The following is a 17,400-nucleotide window of genomic DNA, read 5'->3' as shown; positions in this document are numbered from 1 at the left end:
CACTTGGCCTGTGATTTCAGTATTACTCGGAAACAGTTCATCATCATATTGTCTTGTCCTACTTTAAAAAGCACAGCTGTTTGAGCAGAAGAACTTTAATGTTTTAAAAATGAAATGCCATACCTTAACATGGTACTCACATCACATTTCTAAAATAATTTCACTTAATGTAGAAATAATGTCTGACTTTAATACGCTACCCTTCATTATTAGTGAAATTCCACAATCTGAGCAAACAAATCTCTTATCAAGTTATTTGTAAACACTGTTCTTCCATTAAAAAGAAAACAGAACTGGATTCAAAGTGTCCAGATATTGGCATTTCAAAACATAGCAACTTGATTTCCAGCTCACTGAATTCTGAAAAATGTCTCAAACTTGCTAAGAGAAAACCTTTAATGTGTGTGAAGCTATAATACATAAAGTATTAATTCAAATTTACTTTCAAATTCGAAATTTAAAGATTTAGTAATTTCATACTTCTTAGGGTGAATTTAAAATAGTAATTTCAATTGTTCAACATTGAGAATTCAAAATTCCTCCTGCCACTATTAGAAGCAAATGAATTTGTCAAAACGAAAGAAAAAAATTCATTTTCCCAAATTATATATATTTTAAGAATGTACAGACATATGAAAAAAATGATGGATATAATGCTAGGCCAAATTCCTGAGCCACCAGATACCCAGGGTGTAAAACAGAGTACTGACCTTAGGTGTGATGCTAGGCACAATCTCTTGCCATCTGTTTGCCTTAAAAAATATTCTTCAAGGCTTATTTCCCAGTTTACTCGTTTATAAAATGGGGATAATTTCACCTTCTTCACAGGGTTTCAAGGTTCTAATGAAATGACATCTGTGGAAGTACTTTGTAAACTATAAAGTGCTAACCAAATGTAAAATCATACTATTATGAACTACTATATAATATAACATTATACTTTTATCTTGTGTTCTTTGACTATTAAAATACCTTCATCATTAAAGGCTTCTTGCTGAGGTAACTGGAAATTGTTCATCCTTGATTTTCCCACTTAAAAAAAAAAAAAGCCAGAAGAAATTATCCTTCAAAGCCACCCAACAGTGTATCTTATTTATAGTCAACTCTAAGTGAAGGTAGGCTGTCAGAAAATTTATTAATTTTATAACTTTAATAGAAATTACTGCCAAAGGGCCATTCATTAATTCATAATGTACTTAGCAAATATGTAAACAAACAATGGATAATCTCCTAGGATTCTTTTCAATGATAATACTGATCTATTCTAACTTTAAAGAAATACAGTAAGCTTCTCTTTAAAGATGGCAGTTGGACTACACACATCTACAAAGTGATATAAACCCACAGGACAACGAAAATGGGAAACAAGAAAACAGCAACAAAATTTTGGAAAGTGGAAAGCAAATGGAAGGGCAGTGAGTATGTGGTCATCATAGCCAAGTGAGCTGAATCCTAAGGCAGCAGAGGAGGGAAACCAAGAAGCAACCAATTTGCTCCCCTGATGGCTGGGGTTTTGGCAGTTCTGAGTACCACTGAGAGTTGGAGCGAAGGTAAAACTGAATCAGGAATCTAGTTGAAAGTCTTTCTACAGAAGTCTGCCAGATCCTTCTTCAAATTTGTACAGCAGGGTAACTCTCCCAAAAGAGGAATGGAGGTCTCATTGCTAGAGAAGGTTTATCAGAGCTACTTTGACTGAAGGATACCGGATTCAACTGGGGGCAAGGAAACCATATTCAAAGTAGGGGTATTATATATATCATTTATCTCCTCAAACAGATAAAACATGCCATCCATGAAATAAGAACTGGATGCTGTATAAAAGGAGTATGTAGTGTTTAAAAAAATCTTAGAAATTAAAAATATAGCAAAATATCATTTAAAAACTCAAGTAGAAGATAAAAATTAGTGACCCTTTCGAATTAAAACAAAAAGACAGAGATGGAAAATAGGAGCGGTAACATAAGAAAATATCATGTTCAACATGTCCAACATCTGAAAAATAGTAGTGCTGGAAGGAAGAAATAGAAAGTGGAGGGGAAGAAATTACTGACTAAATAACTTAAGAAAATTTCCCAGAACTGAGGAACATGACTTTTCAGATTGAAAAGGTCTAGTGAGTACTAGCAAAATGAATGAAAAGGGACCCACTATAAAATTTCAGAGCACTGGGTATAAAGAGAAGATGCCAAGAGCTGCCAAGAAAAAAAAGAAAGCCACGTACAAAAGATCAAAAATAAAAAGAGCTTCAGACTTCTCAGTAATAATAGTGGACGTTAGAAAACAGCAGAGCAACACCTAATAAAGCCAAAGGAAAATATTTTATGACCTTGAATTCTACATCCAGGCAACATTTGGTAACGTATGAAGACATCTTTGGTTGTCACGCCTGGGGAAGAGGTGCTATGGCATCTAGTGGGTTGCCTGTACGTTTACGGGAAAGAACACGAAAGACACCTCACACTTAGACCAAAGTGAACCTGGGTACAGCACAACTGAGTGTTCCGGAGATGAGATTTTTTCCTATTTAAAGAAATCTATTACATTAACTAAAAAACTAAATAACACAATTTTTTAATATAAAGTATATACTCAGAGCCTTTGTATCTATCAGAATAACACTTTCATTTTAATAGACAAAAAACTAAAATCCAAGTAATTACCATTATGCTGAAATTCTGGATCTCTCAGGGAGCCCTGAATTCGACGAGAAGGATGCCAGTAGGATGGGGCACAGGGTGGAGATGGAGACTGCCCAGGTGTGTTAGCTGGATTTTCTGGAATTTTTGATACTGGAAGAGTTGTCTCAGCAAATTTGGGGACATTGGGTTCAGAATCTTCCCTCAAAGGCAAGGGATCAATTGTTTTTAGGCCAGCAGCTGGAGAAGTCAGGAGGGATATAGCACGACTTTCTTTCTAAATGACAAAAACAAAACAAAACACATATATGCATGTGTACATATATAAACAAAACAAACATTTAAACACACAAAAGTATATAACCATAAAAGCAGTAGGAAAAAATATGGGGAAAATTTATGTAACCTCCATGTGGGGAAGGCTTTATAAGCCTAACAACCGATATAGATAAAGATATTTAGCTAAATAAAAACAAAAAATATGTAAATATTAAAAAAATAAAAGAAAAATGACAAACTTGGGGAAAATATACAACTTACTGGACTGACAATGAATTATTATCACTGTTACATAAATATTTCTTTAAAAGTAGTAAGATAAACCTAATTTAAAGGTAGAAAAAGGATACATATCAGCAAAACATATACATACAAATTACAAATAGCAAACATTCCACACCTCACTGATAATCAAATAATTTCAAAATAAAAGCACTGATGTAGTAATTTTTCACTTACCAAATTACAAAGATAAATTAAAACAAACAAACTATAATACCCTGAGCTGACAAGGATGTAGAAAAACTGGCACTCTTATCCAGTGTTACTGGTAGGACAACCTTCCAGGGGAGCTGGCAAAATATAGCAAAAACCTTAATACTGTGGCTCTTTGGCCACACAACTAATAATTAGGGGTATTTACATAAAAATAGGTAACAACAATATGAACAAAAATGCAGGTAAAGAATGGATTTCTTTAGAGCATTTTTTCAAAATAAAGTAAAACTAAGAAATAACAACAATAGGCATCTAGTTTTAAAAAATACATTTCAACAAAAGCATCTAGTTAAAAAATAACTATAGTATAACTACAGATCGTACATCATGTCACAATTAAAAATCAGATTATAAATTAATGGTATGGAAGTATGTTCACAATACATTGCTAGGTGAGAAGAATATATTATGAAAACGTATCTACAGTATAATAAACAAATACACTATATATCTAAACTTAAATTCAACAACGGATGTTTCTGAACAGTAGGTATGAATTACCTTCTTTTTTGGTTTGGTCAGTATTTTCCATTTTTCCACAATGATACTATATCGTGAATGGAAAAGTCCCTGTATAATTTTACCTTTTAGGAGAATGTAAACAAGTAAAATCAAATATAGCTCCAAACTTTTCTGATCATTCCTTGTAATTGTTGCCTTTAGTTATTAACTTGTGAGTTATCAATGTAATGTTCAAAACATTGCTTTCCGACCTTAGGCATCATTTTCTGCAATTAGAGGGCTTATTGCTTCAAAGGGGAGATAGCCTGGGGTCTCATCCAAAAAACCAAATATTTTAAAATCAAGATCTAAGATAAAATCACAAATTTTCCACTTCCTTCCCTTTTTAATTACAAAGATCTCTTATGAAAATTGTTCTTTTGGTTTTTTCTTTTTGTACACATATATGCAGAATTTGGAATTTCTGTCAAATTGGTTTCATTATTGTTAAAACCTGAATTAAATCTGTAGAATATTTGTAATACATGGGGTTCCCAGGTTTAATTTAACTGACTTCATGATCTGTTCTTGAACCTAAAAGCCTCCTTATTGGCCTCACTGCTTCTACTCTCCCCCAGTATAGCCCATTCTCCACTGAGTAGCCAGAGTGATTTTAGTTATCAAGTGTATCAGAGATCTATATTTACTTTACTGCTTAAAATTCTCCAAGAGCTTCCCAGTGCCATTAGAATAACATCCCACTCCTTACCCAGCTCCCTTGCCCACTCCCTTTCCACCCTCATTCCCCACCCTCTCCTCTGCTTTCTCCAGGCTCCAGTCACACAGGCCTTTTCACTCTCGATGGAACGCTCACTGTTGTTCACCTGCACTTGCTGTTCCTTCTACCTGGAAAACAATCTCTGGCCCAGATCTCTGCATGGGCACCTCCCTCTTCAGCCAGGTCTTGCTAAAATGTCACCACCTCAGAGGTGCCTGTCCTGATGACCCAAATTAAAGCAGTCTCACCCACCCCTTGGAGGTCATTTGCAGTTTTATTTAATTGATAGCACTTACTACTATCTGAAATTCTTTTTAAAAAAATCATTTGTCTACTTCTCCCAATGAAAATGTAAGTTCCACGATCGCAGGAATTTTATCTTGATTACCAATGGATCCACAGATCCCAGAACAGTGTTTGGTACATAGTAAGAGCACAGTAAATTCTGAACTGAGTGAATGAAAATGAAACTCCTGATATTCCCCTCCAAAGATGGCTTTCATGCAGAGTTCTCTTACTCAGTGCATGGCACTCTCCAGCAATCCTGCTGGGCAAGTCAGAAACCTAGAAGTCATTATCCAACCCAGCTCCAGACCTTGACATTGTTCCCCTTACACAATTCTTCAGTTTCACTCACGTCTATGCCCACCCTCTTTAGTCCAAGCTATCACAGCTCCTATCTGGACTACTGCAATGGGCTCTCAAAGGTATCCACAGTCCACTCTTGCCTTCCACGGCAGCTAGAGAGACCTTGCAAAACATAAATCAATCACAACACTCCCATATTTAAAATATTTCAGTCATTTTCCATTTTACTTGAGATGAAAGAAATTCTCAATATTGCTGTCTCCCTGCCACACACTGTACTGGTCTTTGTTTCTTAAAACTCTATGTCCATGGGATTTCCCTGGCAGTCCAGTGGTTAAGACTTCACCTTCCAATGTGGGGGGTGCAGGTTCAATCCCTGGTCAGGGAGCTAAGATCCCACATGCCTCGTGGCCAAAAAGACAAAATATAAAACAGAAGCAATATTGTAACAAACTCAATAAAGACTTTTAAAAAAAAATGGTCCACATCAAAAAAAAATTAAAAACAAAAAAACTCTATGCCCTTTCTCTCCATGGGACTATGGCATATGCTATGCTTCTCCTCCCCTCCCTTTTTACCTGGTTAACTCTTCTTCTTCCTCTATATCTCAACTCAATTATGACTTCTTCAAAGAAGCATCCTTGACTTTCAAGAAGCTTCCTGATCTCCATGACTAGGTCAATTCCTTTCAGAACAGCACTATATACTTCTTTGAAACTATTATTAGTTTTAATTTTACTTTTTTGGGGGTGTGATTCTCACAAGACTGTAGGTTCAACAAAATCATGTACCATGTCTATTTTTGCTCATTATCACAACCACAGCATCTAGCATGTAAGTAAATGGATACGAAACATCTGCTGAATGAATGAAGTGAGCTAACATACACTCGGGTTTTTAATATCATTTTTAAAATGTATAGATGGTACTTGACTATCAAACTAATATCATGAGAATTCTACTCTCAAGTCTTGTGAGACAGTGTTGTTTAGGGGTTAAAAATGTGGGCTCTGAGAACAGACTGCCTGGGGACAAATCCTACTCCACCATTATGAAGACTGAACAAATTAACACATGTAAAGTACTTAGCACAGAGCCTAGAACATAGTAAGTGCTCAGTAAATGCTAGCTATTATGATCATCCCCACAGAAGTTCCCCAAATTGCTGCTGCCCCACAACACTCCCACAATTCAAGGTGTCATTAAAAGTTAACAATGAAAATATTTCTGGATAATATAATATAGTCTTCCTAATTCCTATGGTAAAAAAAAGAGATACAGAATGATATTAACCAACGGCAACTGAATGACAGGGATAATTCATTGCAAACTGAATGACTTACAGATTTAACGTTATTATAATAGTAGCTTCTGTAAGAAAACAAAGGAAAAAAATGACTGTGTACAGTGAGTTTAATGACTCTTCTGCCTACCAGCAACCAAGGGGTAGACAATGGAAAATAACCAAATCTAGCTCCTGGTACAGCTACTGCTATGATCCAAATGACCATCACCTCTTGCCTGGATATTGTAATTGACTAACCAGTTTCAAGCCCTTGCTCTTGCACCCCTACTGTCTATTCCCAATACAGTTGCCAGAGTGACCTTGGAAAAACCCAAGTCAAATCATATCACTCCTCTGCCCCTCTAAAGGCTTTCCATTTCATTCAGAATAAAATTCAAAGTCTTTGCTATGACCTATAAGGCCCTACACAATTTAGTTCCTCATTATGCCTCTGCCCTCATTGCCCATCCTATTCTCCCTTTCTTGCTCTCAGCTCCACTCCTGCCTGTTCCTCAAAGAATCAGGTACCTTCTCACCTGGAGGACTTTGCACTTGCTATTCTTTTAGCCTGGAATGCCTTCCTAGATATGCATATGGGTCAGTCCTTCACCTGCTTCAGATTCTGCTCAAATGTTACCCTCTCAGTGAGAACTTCCCTGGCCACTTCCCACTCACTTCCCCTGCTTTATTTTTCTCCTTAGTTCTTATCACTATCTAAAATACTATGTATTTTACCTAGTTATCCTGTTTATTGTCTCTCTCCTCCACTAGAATGTAAGTTCAGTGAGGGCCAGGATTTTTACCTGCTCCTTTCACTGCTACATCTCTAGTGTTAAATCAGCACCTGGAACATAGCTGGAACAAAACTGCCACAGAAGATGCTCAATCAATAGTATTGTTTTTCTTCTCTCTCTTCCTGTTGTCACTACTGACAAAAATTGAAAGTATAACAGAAATACAGTGCCACTACCCAAAAAAACAATTCAATGCCTTTGCCTTCTGAAAGTAAGTTAAGAGCATCATCTCCATATATGATAGGCAGAATTTTCTAAAATCTGAACTTCTCATTCACTTATTGCATGTGACTAAAATAATCACTTCCTGAAGAGATGTTTTTCTCCAAAATATAAATATTTACCTTCCTAAAATCATTCTTCAAAGTTTCTAAGCCATTCTGAGAGGACATTCTTTTTCTCTGTTCTGCAACTGAAGGCTTCACTTTAGATGGAGACACTAAAACAGCACCACCTGGAAAAATGCAAAAGATGCTATATTTTGATTAAACTAAATTATCATGTAGAGAAAGCAGGTGAAATAAGAACTGCACAGTGTTTGCCTGTTACCAACAGCTGGAGTGGTAAGATCGTGATGAGTCCTCTGGATTCCACCAAGTTCTCTTAGCTTCGGAGTAGGAAGCCTGCCTCCTTTTCCTGAGGACACAGAAGACGACTCCGACCTACAAATTAAAACAATTATGAAGCATGTCCTCCAGAAAATATAATAAAAAAATACTTTGCCATCATTATGCAATTAAACTATAAACCTATAAGAGAAGGACATTTTGTTTCTGAAAAAAATAAACAAATCTACACACAGTTAAGAGTAACTGAATATTGGAAGAGAGGTGAGATCACTGCAAGTCAGCAACACACCAGAGAATTCTTCCATTAAATCAGAACCTAAGTTCCATATTAGCTGCAAAACTCATGAATGAATGATAAGGGCGTTGGACTATGGACAAAAAAATACCATAACCAATGGTAGAGAACCACTCCCCAAAGCAATCTGCATATAAATCAATGGAAATTAGCTATTTGCAGAAATCACTTATTTTATTAAAAAAAATTTTTTTTAACACCTTTATTGGAGTATAATTGCTTTACAATGGTGTGTTAGTTTCTGCTTTATAACAAAGTGAATCAGCTATACATATACATATATCCCCATATCTCTTCCCTCTTGAGTCTCCCTCCCACCCTCCCTATCCCACCCCTCTAGGTGGACACAAAGCACCGAGCTGATCTCCCTGTGCTATGCGGCTGCTTCCCACTAGCTATCTATTTTACATTTGGTAGGAAATCACTTATTTTAATATTACAAAACATCTTTTCTTTCTTTTTGGTAGTATAACTATCTAATAGTAAAGAATATCAGTTATTTTCTTTAAGTCATAAAGTCATACTTCCAGAGATATCTAGCAAATCATAATTAGCAGGATATAAATGAAAATAACCCTAACTACTTCCTCCCCAAGTAGCTCAATGTTCGAGTGTTCAATTACCAAGTAATGGTGACTCAAATACCTGAGTGAATCAAATTACATAAACCATAAAGAAATGCCTATTTCATGACATTAAAGTAAAATCTGCTCTTTATTAGTCATAAAACCAAAAGTGTAAACCACTATAATTAATTAGTGACAAAACGAAATACATATTAACTGTGAACAATAATGCGTCTGTATACTGATTAATTTAAAACGCTCACCCTTCTTTTATCTTGTCTGCTTTAGATTTTTCCTGTACTTCCAACTTCTCTAGTTCTCCCACATTAACCTGCTTGTCCCTTTCCTCCTCTTCCTCCTCCTCTCTTGGCTGTTTCTGTGTGTCTTCAGTGGTGTTCTCTGCATCCCAAGCCAGACGCCTTCTAACAGGTATGGGAGCATCTGACACACCCAATTTCTCTGTGGTAGTTTTCTGGGGTTGTTCTTCCAAGATAGGTCTTTTTTCTTCTAGTTTTGTAGAAGGACATTTCTGCAAAGTCTTATGGCTTGTAGGATCTCTGCATAACAAAAATAAGTTTTATTTTAAATTGAGTAGTTTGAGGTTTCTAATTGATACTTATTTTAATAAGTCCATCATTGCCTTCCATGGTTCACAACTCTGTTTCCCACTGATATTGCCTTGCCCAGATACTGAAGAAAAAAATCGAATTAAGAGTTCATTTTACAATAGAAGTCAAAGTTACAATCTATTAAAATATTCCAAAATAAATTATATTTATCTCCTTTTACTCCTCCCATCACACATACATGCCTGCACCACTGCTGATAAAACTCACATGTATCTCTCGAGTGGCCTCTGCATACATAAACCAGGACCCCCTCACATGGTCTAACTTGTTCAGTTACTCAGTTAGGGTTTGTGCACAAACTCATGTGTACTTATGGATCAAATAAGCTGATTCAAATTTTATATTTTAGATATATTAATCTTTTCAAGTCATTGTTAAAGAACAGATTCTGTGATGAACTTTAAAAATCAGATGTCACATAATTAGAATTTATAGTTAATTTGGTATGTATGGCTATACTAATACACTATAAAAACCAAAAACTATTTTATTTGCTACAAATCGATGTGCTATTCCTCTTAGAAACAGTTTAATTGTGTTCACTTTAAAACCCAAAATAGCAGAGAATTCTTCTGTAGAATCAGGGTGGAAGTTCCATATTAATCACAAAAATCCATTAATGAATGACAATGGAAATGTACTAATAGATAATATTCTCTAAGTTTTTATTATTGTTACCTTTTTCTTTTTGTTTTACTTTTTAAAGTTTTTTACGTCTACTGTATAGTCATCCCTAGTCTACTCTTAATTGCTAAGAAGGAATATTATAAACTCCAATCTTCCAGATTTAAATTATGTATTATTTCTACCCAAGTGTGTAAAGCAAGTATGTATAGCTTTACTTTTCACAGAGAATAAACTAAAAATAATGAAATGTAATAAGTGGCTAGTATATTTCCATTTGACTAGACAACTTTTGAGTCTTCATATCATTTTCCTATGTAATTCCATGATCTACATAATCTATAACATACTTTTCCACCATCCACAAATAACATCTCACCCAGCAAGATCTAGTGCTCTAATGTTGCTACTAATGGTTCCTTCTGAGCTCGTGGTCGAGGAGACATCCCAACAGTGGTTGTTTTCAGACAGAATCTGATTCAGATGGTCCCGAGAAAAATGAGTTCCCTGAACTCGTTTCCTATAAAACTCAGCCTTCTCTCGGAGTTCTTTAACCTATGCAGGAGAGTTGAGACATCATGTATCACTGTAAATGCTCCTTTGCAAATATCACCAAGTAGCATATCCAAGACATTGTACAAATACAGCCAGAGACCAAGGAGAAAGAAAGGCAAAAGTAGCCACATACATTCATCAGACTATGTGCATTTTTAAGCAGAAATTAAAAGTCAAGCTGATGCACAATGCAGTTATTTTACTTCAGGCCAGCAGGCAGGGAGAAATTTGCAGCAGCTAAGAAAAATATTGACACCTACTTCTTACTTCAACTGAAATTACACAAGTACTCTATGCATTATTACAGATTTAAAAACTCAAAAGCAACCAACCTCCGCATACCACATGGCATTTAGAGAACCCTAGGAGAGGAATACAGAAACATACTTAATGACAGGTTAATGCCATAATTGAATATTAATGGGAATCACTGAAATACCTTATTATTTTTCCTTCTAGATATATACCAAACTTGTCAATCAATTTTTTTTTAGTATTTTCAGTAACCAAGACACTTTAACATTGCCTTGAAAATCAACCACATTCTTGCATGGGTGGAATGCTGTCTGCAACAAGGTAACCTAATTACTATTTCCCCACCTCTGGAAGAGTACTGACATGCCAGAAACCCCTAGCCCCAGTCTTTACTTCTAGGCTTATATACACCTGCTGCTACTACTACAGAAGCTCCACTGAGAGATTCATGAGGCTTTCCCCTCCAAATTCCTCAACATTCCCTTGTAATCAGCAAAACCAGTATTAAATACATAATTTAAAAGAATATCCCACAAAATAATAACTGTAATATATTCGACAAAGCAACAGGATACCAAAAAAAGTTCTGATGAACTATTAATATAAGGTGACTTGAATTCCCTAATATGCAAATAACATATTTTCACATGAAAAGGAGTCTTTTATACTCATTGAAACCCCTTCATTTTATACATCATGCTGCCACCTTCTGGCTTCCCTGAATACAATTCCACAATGTAAAAAAATTAAGTTGCAGCTTAAAATAGTTTTGAATAATCTGCTTAAAATAATTTATTCTCAAAAAACTGTATAATTTTTTCCTATCATAAATACAAATATTAGCCTTAAAAGGATACCTGGATACTGTCTGCTAAAATCACTTTTCTCATATTATGTAACAACCTAAATGGGAAAAGAATAGATACATGTGTATGTATAACTGAATCACTTTGCTGTACACCTGAAATTATCACAACATTGTTAATCAACTATACGCCAATATAAAATAAAAAGTTAAAAAAATAAAATAAAAGCCAAAAAAAAAAAAACTGCTTTTCTCTCACTTAAAGGCAAAAAAGCAAATAATGAAAATTGGCATTGCAAAAGCAACTGGAGAAACGTATCCTCAGCTCCTTAAGGAAATACTACTGATGCAGAGGGAAGCAAGTGCTACATCTCTAGGGAATCAGACAAAGCAAAGGACAGCGCCTGCCAGGGCAAAAGAAAACACATTATCCCAACAGAGTCCTACTGCTCTAATGAACCAAACCTGAAACATTCCTAAAAGATAATTCAAAATATTGTTTTCTTCACTGTTAAAAAAATTAAGTCATGTTCATTTATCATTTTTTTCAACTCTTATACTTTAAAGAAAATTACTAATAACGGTTTTTGCATTTAATAGGTATTGAGTCTGTTGAACTCTTAACCAGTGTATTCTGAATGCATGGAAACCTTGTAATAAAGTGCCTTGATATAATCCAGATTTTATTTCTAATAAGTACCCCCATGCTTCAAATGTGTCATGGTCACTCCATCACCTACATGATAAAATCTTCATGCCTTAGGATCACTTCCTCCCCCCTGGGTTCTCAAAGCCCTTGGTGCATATCCCCACTAGTACTTATTTCATTCTTCTGGAATTATTGCTTGTGCCATTCTTCCCCATTAACCTATGAACTCCTTGAGGTGAGGGAGAATGTAGCCTTTCAACATTGATTCCACAACCTGTCCTGAGTATGGACTAAGTGCTAGGCCTGACCTAGACGGCTGGTAGCAAAGATAAGCAAGAAAGTTCCTGCACTCAATGTGCTCACAATCTGGTAGAGCAGGCCGACCTCCTCCTATATGATAAATCATTATCATAATATTGGTAAGATCTATGCCATAATAAACAAATGAGATATAAACTGAAGGAGTGGTTTCAAAAGGGGGTCCTACCAGTCCTGCACTGTGTGTAGGGTGGAGCGGGAAGGAGCTGCAGAGAAGGCTGCATTCTATCCATGCGGGAGGACCTCACTGATTGATGAATGAGAGGATGGACGAACATCCCCTCCATGTACACAGTGACCCAGTTTTATCTGACATCAATTTTTTTTAAAGAAGGGAGGGGTGATACAGAAATTCTGTAAAACTTTATTCAGTTCTATTTGTTACTGACATTCAAAACTCAATGTTTTAAATTGACTTTATCAGCAATCTTTGTTAATAATCTTAGTACTAATGTTATATTTTACAAATACATGATTTTAAACTTCTGTAATCCTAAACTAAGACGAAAAAATAGGACACTGATATTTCCAAAGTAAGGTGTTCTACTAGAAAGAGAAAAAAAATCAACGGTGTGAACTCAGTATTAAAAACAATCCCTACAGCCAAAAAAAGGAGCCACTAAAAAGGATACGAATAAACCATGCCTAACTCAGTTAAAGCCACACACACACCCCTTTTCAGGTCAAGTAACACCATCAGGTTACATAATATTAAATGCTATAAGTAGAACGTTTTCCTTTCTGGATTTCTTTTCCCAAATTAGGAATTCAACTGAATTGTTTAAAATTTGTATGTGAAAAATTCAAACTCAGAAAACTGGGGAATAAAATATTCCTTTTTCTCAAAATCATCCCCTGAAAATGAAGTCATCTTATACCTAAAAGTCCTTACAATGTCTGTCAAATTACAGAATGTCTCAATGTGGCACTTCATCTTGAAACAAAGTCCTATTTCTGAAAGACACATTAGAAAAAAATTATCTCAACCATTGCAGTTGGGAGGATTAGAAGACTACCAAACAATCAGGAAAAAAAGACATTTAACACAGATCCAGTAGTTATTCTGAGGATTGGACTTAACAGTTGCAGTTGCTGATTATTATTAAAAAACAGCCTTCAGGGCTTCCCTGGTGGCGCAGTCGTTGAGAATCTGCCTGCCAATGCAGCGGACACGGGTTCGAGCCCTGGTCTGGGATGATCCCACGTGCCGCGGAGCAGCTGGGCCCGTGAGCCACAACTGCTGAGCCTGCGCGTCTGGAGCCCGTGCTCCGCAACAAGAGAGGCCGCGATGGTGAGAGGCCCGCGCACCGCGATGAAGAGTGGCCCTCGCTTGCCACAACTAGAGAAAGCCCTCGCACAGAAACAAAGACCCAACACAGCCAAAAATAAATAAATAAATAAATAAATAAATAAATTTAAAAAAAAAAACAGCCTTCAAGCGAGCATTTTAAAGAGGAATAGAGCCACTGGTTATAGTATAGAGATAACAAATATACAACCACTGGACAAATAAAACTAACTACCTTAATGTTATGTGAATAGGAACTTGGGACACAGGATAAAATATCTAGTGACTAGACTATAAATAGATTTAAAAAGTACAATATCTCAAAGAAGAAAGAGGGACATGAAGATGATACATGGACTAGAAAACTGTAACATGATTCAAAGTGCATTAATATTCTAATTATAAAAAAGTCGCTGATGTCCAAATGCATTTGACGAGTGTGAGTAATATTCCATGAAATGTTAGGAATAGGAAAATGAGGGAGTACCTTATATATAGGTACCTCAAAATCAGCCACATACAGTAAGTATCTTCCAGGGAAAAAAATGTAAGATATAAGAAAATATGGCCCATATTAAATGTCTATGACCTGATCGACTAAAACTATTATCACTATCAGTGATCGCTAACCTCATAACTAAAAATTCTTATTCTTTTCTAACTCCAATTTGTTTTTTTGAATGATTTTGACCATGAAGTTAAGGCAAATTATTCTACTAATTTAAACATTTTCAACCACCAATAGCAATTAATAAAACAAACCTTCAGAAAAGTCACATTACCAAGATATTATAATAGGAAATCTTAAAGACCAATCTTAAATTAACAACAAAAACAAAAATGTTCTCTTCCACAAGGGCAGGATAAGGACTGTCACATTATCACGACTCCAGACATAACAGCCCTCTGAGTCCATTAAATGTTTAGATCTGAGGCCTAAATACCAACTCATCTTAGTTCAAAGAAGTCTCAGACTAAGGGATAATCTTTCCAAAACAAGGAGCTTCTCATGAACCCAACCTAGTGAAGTACCCGAACACGACAGGGCAGTGGCTGACACCTATCAACTGGCCACACACGCCCTCTATGGCCACACTCTGTTCCTGCCTTTGCCTGGGGTTTTCCCTCATTCCCCATCAGACTCCTCAGGCACAGAGATCCTCACCGAGGTCTGGCATGGTCAGAAACTGCTCAGGAATTCAAAACTGACTCAATTCCTTTCTTCTGTCATGGCTGCTTTCAATGCTCTCATTTTTAACTTGATTTCACCAGGGTGAGTATAGGAATTTTGCCCCCAGTAATATTTGGTTGGCCGAAAAGTTCGTTCGGGTTTTCTGTAACATCTTATGGAAAAACCTGAACGAACTTTTTGGCCAACCCAATATCATCACCAGGACATAGGTCTGGGAGCTGCCAGAGCCAAGAGCCAGAAGCTCAAAGTGCCAGAAGCTCAAAGTGCCAGAGGCTCATTACACATAACTGTTAGCCATGGATTAAAGTACAGAGCTAAGTAAGATTCATTCCCCATCCAAATTATCCCTCTCTTTATAATGTCTAATCCAAAATATTCTCATTTAGCTTATTCACACAAAAAGGGGAGCAAACCATCAAGATGTAGTTTAAAAGATGCTAACTACACAATAACCAAAAAAGCTCCACCATTTATCCTTTGGCTATAAGGAGCTAGTACTAAACTAGCACTCACCAATTCTAGAATTACCCTTTTCTTCCAACCTTTCTTTAGGATCCTCAGAATTTCTCCCATATGTCAGGGTATCCCAACACTAGAACTCAAACCTCTATCAGCACAAGCCACTCCTTCCTTGTGCTTGCGGACTGCACTATTAGTACAAGCTAACAGGGCACGTCAGTCACATAAACTAATCTTGAAAAATTAATCAATCTTGAATTGAGAGAGTAGAGGTCTGAAGTTTATAAAATAATCAAATCTATAATGCTACAATTCTATAAACTGACTTCATTAACATAAATATTTGATTTTAAAAACATTTTTAACTTTAAAGACCTTATAATAATACTAATCTCTAAGCTAGTATTTTAAAAAAAAGTAAACACACTGATAAACTATATCCTCATACATACAATTTAAGTCCCTGATACTTTTAGTGCTATTACCACAACATACATTTTCATATTGTCGTCTCTATTACTAGGTGAAACTATTGTGAAATTAACTGATATAGTGCCAAAGAACATGTGGGCTTCCTGAGCTTATATACTCACCTGATTTGGTATGTTTTCCTTCACACGTGTCCAAGTCCCAGCTTTATATAAATACTGGGCTGGGCTCAGAAATTTTGCTCTATATTCAGAATTCACCTTCCTAACAGAAATGAAATGAGAGTAAATATTTCACCATGTTGATCATCTAAATACCATGATATTTTTCTTACAAAATACATACCCAAGCCTTTGATGTCTCCAAGGAGTAAGTTTCTTTTTAGGCTGGTTTGAGTCTTTTGATTCCATCTCTGCTTCTAATTTTAAAGGATCATCTGTTTTATTATACTAAAATGAAAATAATTTAAACTTTTTATGCTCAATTTATGTTATACATTAAAGTGAAAACAAAGATGTTATAAAGTATAACTGGATACTGAATTACAATTCTGTTTTTAAAAATCAACAAGCAAGTTTTGAAACTAGTGTATCTGGTTAGTTTCTTGAAGTATATAGCTCAGGATATGGTTTCATTTTCTAACAATAAAAATTTTAGATACTTGGCTAGGAAAAAATTTTAATTAACAAACATCTAAATAAATAAACTTTATGTTAACCACCTATTGAACACTGGTCTTACATTTTTCCTTGATATTCTAAGTTTACATTGAACTGTTACTCACTGGGACCTTCCATTTAATTACTGTAAGTTAGCACACAGCTTTACTGAATAACTTAACAATTCTTTTTTTTTCAAGAACATCATAGGTCCAAAAAGTATATATATTATTAAACATATACATCATATATAATATATATGTATGACATATATATACATATATAATTTTTATATATGTATATTTATATATATATATAAATCATTTTACTTTTAGTCATATAATTTTTATTCTTAGAACCCATAACATTTCAGGTATGACATTCCAGGAGATCAAAAAATAGGACTTACCCCTGATTTACCTATAATTTACAATAATTTTAACCTGATGCTGTAACTGAAACAGCTGTAATTTCACACAGAGAAGTAGGTGTTTGTATATACCAAGGTAAATCGTGTGAGTTATACCTGCTATAATTTGGCATACTAAAGCTATGGTTTAAAATACATGTGTGTATGTGTGTTTCTATCTGATTTCCACTATTTAATTTAAAGTATGTGTTTCTATCACCACTGTAACCCCTGGAGCTCACATTACTATAAGGACAATCATTTGATATTAGACATAGCAGACTTACCTGCTGTATTGCTAAGCATTTGCTGCACTGTATTATACTTAATTATTTAGATCTGTCTCCCCACTGACCCAAGAACTGCTTAGGGCTTAGTGTAGTTATCATTGTATTCTCAG

The 17,400-nt window shown here is 35.4% G+C and overlaps 1 protein-coding gene across 3 annotated transcripts in view; it reads right to left on the bottom strand.

Moving 5' to 3' along the window:
• MDM1 (Mdm1 nuclear protein) overlaps nt 1-17,400 on the bottom strand; it is a 48,249-nt gene that overhangs the window by 11,589 nt on the left and 19,260 nt on the right. For 2 of the 3 annotated variants that reach the window (XM_082422750.1, XM_082422748.1), the window contains exons 6-14: nt 16,278-16,381; nt 16,097-16,196; nt 10,870-10,899; nt 10,362-10,537; nt 8,993-9,286; nt 7,849-7,961; nt 7,644-7,753; nt 2,661-2,913; nt 973-1,032 (exon numbers count right to left, since the gene is read on the bottom strand). In XM_082422750.1, the coding sequence (XP_082278876.1) occupies nt 973-1,032; nt 2,661-2,913; nt 7,644-7,753; nt 7,849-7,961; nt 8,993-9,286; nt 10,362-10,537; nt 10,870-10,899; nt 16,097-16,196; nt 16,278-16,381 (1,240 nt within the window). The remainder of the gene's footprint in view (nt 1-972; nt 1,033-2,660; nt 2,914-7,643; nt 7,754-7,848; nt 7,962-8,992; nt 9,287-10,361; nt 10,538-10,869; nt 10,900-16,096; nt 16,197-16,277; nt 16,382-17,400) is intronic. The other variant, XM_082422749.1, reaches the window with a different exon arrangement.

Source organism: Balaenoptera physalus (assembly GCF_965194825.1).
Source record: "Balaenoptera physalus genome assembly, chromosome: 13".
Taxonomy (NCBI): domain Eukaryota; kingdom Metazoa; phylum Chordata; class Mammalia; order Artiodactyla; family Balaenopteridae; genus Balaenoptera; species Balaenoptera physalus.
The sequence above is the reverse complement of the archived record's forward strand: the minus strand, read 5'-3'. Positions and strand labels throughout refer to the sequence as shown.